This window comes from Harmonia axyridis, chromosome 1 (genome assembly GCF_914767665.1).
Source record: "Harmonia axyridis chromosome 1, icHarAxyr1.1, whole genome shotgun sequence".
In the NCBI taxonomy this organism is placed as follows: Eukaryota; Metazoa; Arthropoda; class Insecta; order Coleoptera; family Coccinellidae; genus Harmonia; species Harmonia axyridis.
Window position 1 is genome coordinate 50806779 of NC_059501.1, and position 7720 is coordinate 50814498.

General features: G+C 34.7%; 1 protein-coding gene across 1 annotated transcript; it reads left to right on the top strand.

Annotated features, from left to right (window-relative positions):
• Positions 1–806: 806 nt before the first annotated feature.
• Positions 807–1599, top strand: LOC123671593 (XK-related protein 6). The gene is made up of 2 exons (XM_045605551.1): positions 807–1377; positions 1433–1599. Exons 1-2 carry the CDS (start codon positions 807–809, stop codon positions 1597–1599), a joined length of 738 nt encoding a protein of 245 aa, XP_045461507.1.
• The last annotated feature ends 6121 nt before the right edge of the window (positions 1600–7720 follow it).

Below are 7720 nucleotides of genomic sequence, written 5' to 3' on the forward strand. Positions count from 1 at the left end.
CAGAACAGGATTTAACCATGATGAAAAATAAAAAAATATGATCCTAATAATCTTAAATTGTTGCAAGGAACGATAATTAATTCAACTTAAACACTTCTTACGGAACAAAATATGCTCATCAGCAGTGATATTTAACCACTCCATGCAATGTTTTGCCCCTTTACAGCTGATTATTGTCATTGTCCATCTCATTCACATTAGCGTAAGTCTCTCTCTAGACTCCTTCCATGGTTTTATTAATTCTATGATCTACGTATCTATGCTCCTGTCCTGTCCCTGTTATCTGTGCCCATAGACGGCATAGACCTAATATCCATTATTAGGTCTATATCTGTGCCCTGTGCTGTGACAAAATCACAAGTCGTGAAATCACAACAGAACGTTACTGAAGCAAAAGTTACATTTCATTTTTTTTCATACTTTCATAGTTTGCCGTGTGCCTAAGATGCATTTTACCTGTGTCATATGCCCATAATATAAATCAAGGGAGGTTTTTTAGAAATGCTGGTCATACATCATATAAAATAAATATTTAACTGCTTCTTGCAAAATCAGTGTGTAGAATAACTCAAATGAGTGAAAGATAATCTTCATTGTCTCAATTCGTACAAAACGAATTGAGAGAGAAAATGAAAATTCAAAATTATTTTATAACCCCAAAAATCCTATTAATTCAATATGATATAACGAAGTGCCTAAAAGTGGAAGATAATTCTATTTGAAACCCTTCCAAAGTGATATTCAACAAGATCATGAAGTATTCCATAGGAAATAAAATGTTTTCACAACATATTAATCATCATAATATGCAACCAGAACAAAAAGATGAAACAGATAGATTACCACCTAGCGATAGAGTTACTCATTTGGATGTAGCAGGATTTGTCATTTCAATAATAAGTCATATAGTGGATGTAGGTTTGGATTGTAACTTGGCTGTGAGATATTATCTTAGTGGACAAAAGGCATATTTTTTTGCCACTATAGCTTTCATTTTGATACCAGCATTAATAAATACAGCATTTAGTGTACGAATGTATATGCTAGATGAATCAGAAGAATTAAATAAAAATAGAACATTGACAAAGCGTTGTACTGATAGAGGTGTGCTGTTTTTGATTGTTCTTATATTTCAATTAGCCCCAGTATTGAGATATTTCGATGCCCTTGGTTATGCACTGAAATCTAAAAAGGCTGAAAAACTAAAGGATTATGTTAACCAAAGGAAATATTATGAACTCATGATTAAGGAGGATTCAGATGTAGCTTTATTGAGAGTATTGGAATGTTTTTTAGAAGCTGCTCCTCAACAAATTTTACAAATCACCATAATATTCTTCAATAAAGGACAAGGTTTTGGTAAAGATACATTCACATGTAAGTTAATTGAAAATCATTGCCAATAATTTGTTAAATATGTTAAATATTGCAGTTTTCCATCAGTTACTATCCATTGGAAGTTCTTTTGTTAGTATGGCATGGTCAATGGCCTCTTATCATAGATTGTTGAGAGTATCACAAAAGACTAAAAACAACATATCTTTGATAGGAACTTTCGTTCAATTCATGTGGCATTTCATGGTAACAGGTAAATTATAAAGTACATTTCCATTGAAAATACTCAAAATATTCAAAATCTTTCAACCCCTATATGCAAATTGATTGGCTGAATGAATTATTCTTTTGAACAAGAAAACTTTCTTGTATTTAAGGAACAAGATGACAATGAACTAATGTCGATAATGAGTACTTCCTTCATCGTCAAAATTTAACAAATATTGGTAGATACTGCATAATAATAATTAAGGCATCTCTGCAACCCCCCCAACCCCCACTGATGTGAAAGACTCAATTTGTGCACTTAAATGCCAAAAACATTTTAGGTCTGTAGTCCACTGTTTTCTAGATACAGGGTGATTAAACTGTTTCTGCTGAGAATACACTTGTCGATAACTTCTGTAATGCCTGTTATAATTGGGTTTTAAAGTGGAATTTTATCATGAGGAAAGAGTATTCTGTTGTAATTAACTACACCTGCGGAACTTTGAAAAGTAACAGTATTTTATTCATGGAACGTTTTGGTACAGACTGACTACAGAGTACAGAAAAGAAAAGAACAAGGGGTCGATACCTCGATCGATACAACAGCTCGATGCATTGACCCACTGAGTGAACATCTCAATTGAGGAATCATTAGATGGCGTTACATGACCAATTTTTGGGGATCTATACAACACCCCCACTATCAACAATAATTGGTTAAACCTAATTTTTGGCAAAAATAGGAATTTTTCACATTAGGAAGGCCCTTAGTTAAAATATCAGCAGTCATTTCATTTGTTGGGATATACTTTATACTTAACAATTTTTGCTCAACGCAATCACGAATGAAATGATTCCTCACATCAATATGTTTTGACCTTCCATGATTGATAGGGTTCTGTGATAATTTCTGAGCACTCTGATTATCGTTGAAAATTACTATTGGGTTTTGATAATCAGTCAACTCGGCTAGCAAATTCTTTAAATAAATAGCCTCTTTGGCAGCTTCTCCGAGAGCCATATATTCTGACTCTGTGCTCGATAGAGCCACAGTTCTTTGCTTACAGCTTTTCCAACTTATAGCTGCACCAGCTAACAAAAAAACATAGCCTGTATAAGACCTTCTATCATCAGTACTATTTGCCCAATCTTCATCACAGAACACTTCCAAATCACAACCCTTTTTCATAAATTTTAATTTATAATCTTTAGTACCCTGCAAATATCTAAACAATCTTTTAACATATTGCCAATGTTGCTCTGTATATCTATTATTATACTGACTCAAATAACTTATTGAATATAAAATGTCAGGTCTTGTCAAGACAGCAAGATACATGAGGCTTCCTATTGTCCTTTGATATGGAATATTTGCATTACAAGTATCATCAGATTTCAATTTACTTAAATCTATATTACAATCTAATGGTGTACTGATCGATTTACATTCTGACATATTAAAACGTTTCAAAAGTTTTTCAATGTAATCTTTTTGATCCAAGTAGACACACTCATTTTTATGATCTCTTGTTATCCTTACTCCTAAACAATTTTTCGCTTCTCCTAAATCTTTTATTTCAAATTTAGAACTCAATTTCTCTTTTAATATTCTAGTTTCATAATCATTATTTGAAAAAATGAAAAAATCATCAACATATAATGCGACAATTACTAATGACTTGTCTTCTCTTTTTATAAATAAACAAGGTTCATGTTCAGATTTTTTATATCCGAGAGACAACATGAATTTATCTACTCTAGAATACCAAGCTCTACTGGCTTGTTTAAGACCATAAACTGCCCTTCTCAACCTATACACTTTACTTTCTAAACCTTTCCTAACAAAACCATCAGGTTGTTGCATGTAAACGGTTTCATTTATATATCCGTTGAGGAAAGCAGTTTTAACATCTAAATGTGTAATCTTTAAGTCATGTTTTACAGCTAAACCTATTAAAAGTCTTAACGTTGAATGTCTCACTACTGGTGAAAAGGTTTCGGTGTAGTCCACATCTTTCTTCTGGGTATAACCCTTCGCCACTAGTCGCGCACGGTAATTGGCTTTGTTATCACTATCACTTTTGATTTTATAGACCCACTTGCACTTCACTACAGTACCTTCCTTGGGTAAATCTACCAATTCCCATGTTTCGTTCTTTTCGAAGGAATTGATCTCACTTAACATTGCATCCATCCACAAATGAGAATCTTCTCTGGAAATAGCTTCAGAAAAAGTTTGTGGTACATCTTCTTCAATGTTTATATTATTACTTTCGATGTTTGAACCAAAATACGTAACGAAGTCGTTGAAAGATCTGGGTTTTCTGGGACGCTGGGATCTTCTCAAATCCCCCACTGGTTCTAAATTCACCTCTTCATCAGGAACATATTCATCATCTATTTCCACTTGATCTGAGATATCTGATTCGGATTTCACCATGGTGTCTTCTGTAACATCCCCCACTGAAACCAAGTCTTCATTGGTATTTTGTTCTTCTAAAATTATCACATCATACTCACATTTTTCATTGATGACAACATCTCTGCTTGTGATAATCTTATTGTCAGTTGGATCGTATAGTCTAAAACCCTTGATGTTTTCACTAAATCCAACTAATAACATTTTCTTTGCCTTTTTGTCCCACTTTCGTCTCTTTTCTTCAGGTATGTGAACCATTACTTCACTACCAAAAATGCGTATATGGCTTACGTCTGGTTTGCGATGATACCACATTTCAAATGGAGTTTTATTATCTAGAACTTTCGAAATGGTTCGATTTCTAAGGTACACTGCTGTGTTTACAGCTTCTGCCCAAAACTGTTTGTCAAGTTTTGCATCAAATAAAAGGCATCGTCCTTTCTCTATGATAGTGCGATTCATCCTTTCACACATACCATTTTGTTGGGGACAATATGGATTAGTCTTCTGGTGCACTATTCCATTCTGAGATAAAATTTTTTCAAAATTTAAACTGCAAAATTCACCACCTCCATCAGATCTAAAGGTTTTTATTTTAGATCCTGTTTGGTTTTCCACTAAAGCTTTAAATTTTTTGAATTGTTCAATTGTCTCACTTTTGCATTTCAAAAAGTAAACAAACACCATTCTTGTAAAATCATCTTCAAACAAAAGGAAATATCTTGACCCTCCTAGTGAGTATTTTTCCATAGGCCCACAGAGATCAGCATGTATTATTTCCAGCATTTCAGTTGCTCTATGTCCTTGTTTCGGGAATGCATTTTTACTTTGCTTTCCTTCACAACATGTTTGACATATTGGGTTACCTACTTTTCCTTTAACTTTTAAACCTTCTACTGCTCCTTCACTCATTAATTTCAGGGAATTATAACCAGGATGACCTAGTCTTCTGTGCCAAACATTATCTGTAGCAGCAACTCCCATTAATGCACTTTCAGGTTTCTCAAAGTTCAATTTGTAAACATTGTTTATTAATTCAGCTCTGGCAACTAACATACCTTGGTCGTTTAATATATCACATCCATTTTCATAGAAAGATAATTTGTTTCCATTTTTAATCAATTGACTCACCGACAGGAGATTTGTTGTAAGTCCTTGAACATAGTGTACATCTTTCACTTTTATATTAAACTTTTCAGATCCTACATTAGTTTTCATACTTATTTCACCTGAACAAATCACTGGAATCTTTTCTTTATTTGCCACTGTGATTTCTTTCACATTGGTAGAATAGTCAATGTTTTCTAGCCAATCTTTTCGAGCTGTCAGATGTAAACTAGCTCCTGAATCGATGTAGAAATCATCTGTGTTGAAATTTCCACTGAGAAAGGTTGCACTCAAAGCTTTCTCTGGTCTTTCTGTATAATTTCCTTTATATACAGGTTTCGAATTCGTTTCGTCATTCTTATTCGGACATTTTGACATGAAGTGACCCTTTTGTTTACATCGAAAACAAACAATCTGTGACAATGGAGTTTTCTGCCTGTTCTTACTGCTGCCCTCTGTGGAGTTCTTCTTGAAGTTACCACCACGACTCAGTAGAGCTCCTGCTGTTCTGTCACGGACGTCACGGTTGGCTCCATCTACTGCCATGTCCATCAACTTTGCTTTTATTGAGTCGGTACCTATGTGGATCCCTGAGTGCTCGATAGCCATTAATAATGGAGAATACCTCTCAGGCAATCCTGCCAATAATAATGATCCAACCCATTCTTCATTAATGCTAAATCCTGTTCTTCTAAGCTTTTGTGATACTTCAATTACTTGATTCACATATGATTCCATGGATTCACTGTTTTCCAATCTTAGATTGATTAGAATACGTAGAAGTCCGATTTTTCTCGAAGGTCCGGAGTCTTCATATAAACTTCTGAGTTTTTCCCAAACTTCTTTTGCATTGACGGCTTCCTTCACGTGAATGTAAATGGACGGATCCAAAGTCAGCACTAATTTCGCCTTAGCTTTCGCCACTAAAACTGGATCCATTTCAGTTCCATCGATACACTTTGTGAGACCTTCCAGCACAAGAAAATTCTCGACGGCAAACGACCAGTCACCATAATTTTCCCTTCCAAGGAGTTTTGGTACACTACTCAAGTAATTGGCGGCCATTTTTTTAATCTCGCGGTAGAACGAACAATGAAATTGTTTCTCGTTTCACAACACTTTCGTTACTTTTTCAACACGAATCACGATCTGGGCCCATAACCTGTTATAATTGGGTTTTAAAGTGGAATTTTATCATGAGGAAAGAGTATTCTGTTGTAATTAACTACACCTGCGGAACTTTGAAAAGTAACAGTATTTTATTCATGGAACGTTTTGGTACAGACTGACTACAGAGTACAGAAAAGAAAAGAACAAGGGGTCGATACCTCGATCGATACAACAGCTCGATGCATTGACCCACTGAGTGAACATCTCAATTGAGGAATCATTAGATGGCGTTACATGACCAATTTTTGGGGATCTATACAACAATGCCCGCCACTCACGAAGCGTTTTTTCGATCGTTTGGTAGCAAGCGTTCAAGAGATACCAGTCGGGCAGCTCGGGACACGGCCGCACGACTGTAAATCAGAGAATGAACTTGACTGCCCGACTGGAATCTCTTGAACGCTTGCTACCAAACGCTCGAAAAAACGCTTCGTGAGTGGAGGGCATTAGGGTTATTATTTTTCGATCCAATTTGGTGTAGGAGGTCAACACTAATAACTCTTATGATTGTGAGTAGCTGAGGAAAATATTACAGGAACTAATTGAGAAAAAATTGTATTCTCTTGTTCAGTTGCTAATGCTGCATATTATGACATAACAACAATTTTGAAATTTGGCACATAAAAAGAAAAAGTTATGATAAGATATGTTTAGGCAAATTGACTTCTGAATAAAACAGCCTAATATGACTCAGTTGATACGGATGGGAATTATATTTTTCTGAATACATTTTATGAAGAATTTATGTAGTAATTACCAACATCTCATTTGATATACTATTTAGCACTATTCACTTGTTCCTCATGAAGAAGTAAATAAACAAGAATTAAATAATAGTTATTTGAGAGAATCTTTGAAAGAGATATATGATATGCAAAAATTTGTGATGTGTTGAGATAGAATAATAAATTTTTATTCAGATGAATAGAAATAAACAACAAAGAGCAGCAATAACAACATCAATAATTTGAAATAAAACAAATTGATTCACACTGTTCAGAATGGTTACTTCCAACTTCAATACATAAACGTGACTATCAACAAGTGGTTTGTGGTACTTAGCCTATCTGGAGTTATCACTTCCTTATACAATTTGTTTCAGATTACCCCTGAAAAAAAAAATCCATAGGAATTAAGTCAGGCAATCTCGGTGAAGATGGAACAGGACCATTGTTTTCTATCCACCTATTATAATATCTATCCTTCAAGCCCTATACCACATCTCTAGAGTATTGTGGTCTTGCTCAATTGTGTTGAATCCATAAACCTCCCAAATTTATGTACTACATCAGTCTTTCCATTCGGTCCTGCCATACATACTATAACCCTTGAATAAAACTTTCAAAAGAATGTATCGTTGAAACCATATAATTTTGATGGTTTTTTCGAAGTGTAGGGGACATCAGAGTGCCTTGTGCTTATGAAAGCACTGCTCCTGAGTATTATGCTCCTAATCACTTTTAAAAGCTGTGCTTAGTAATT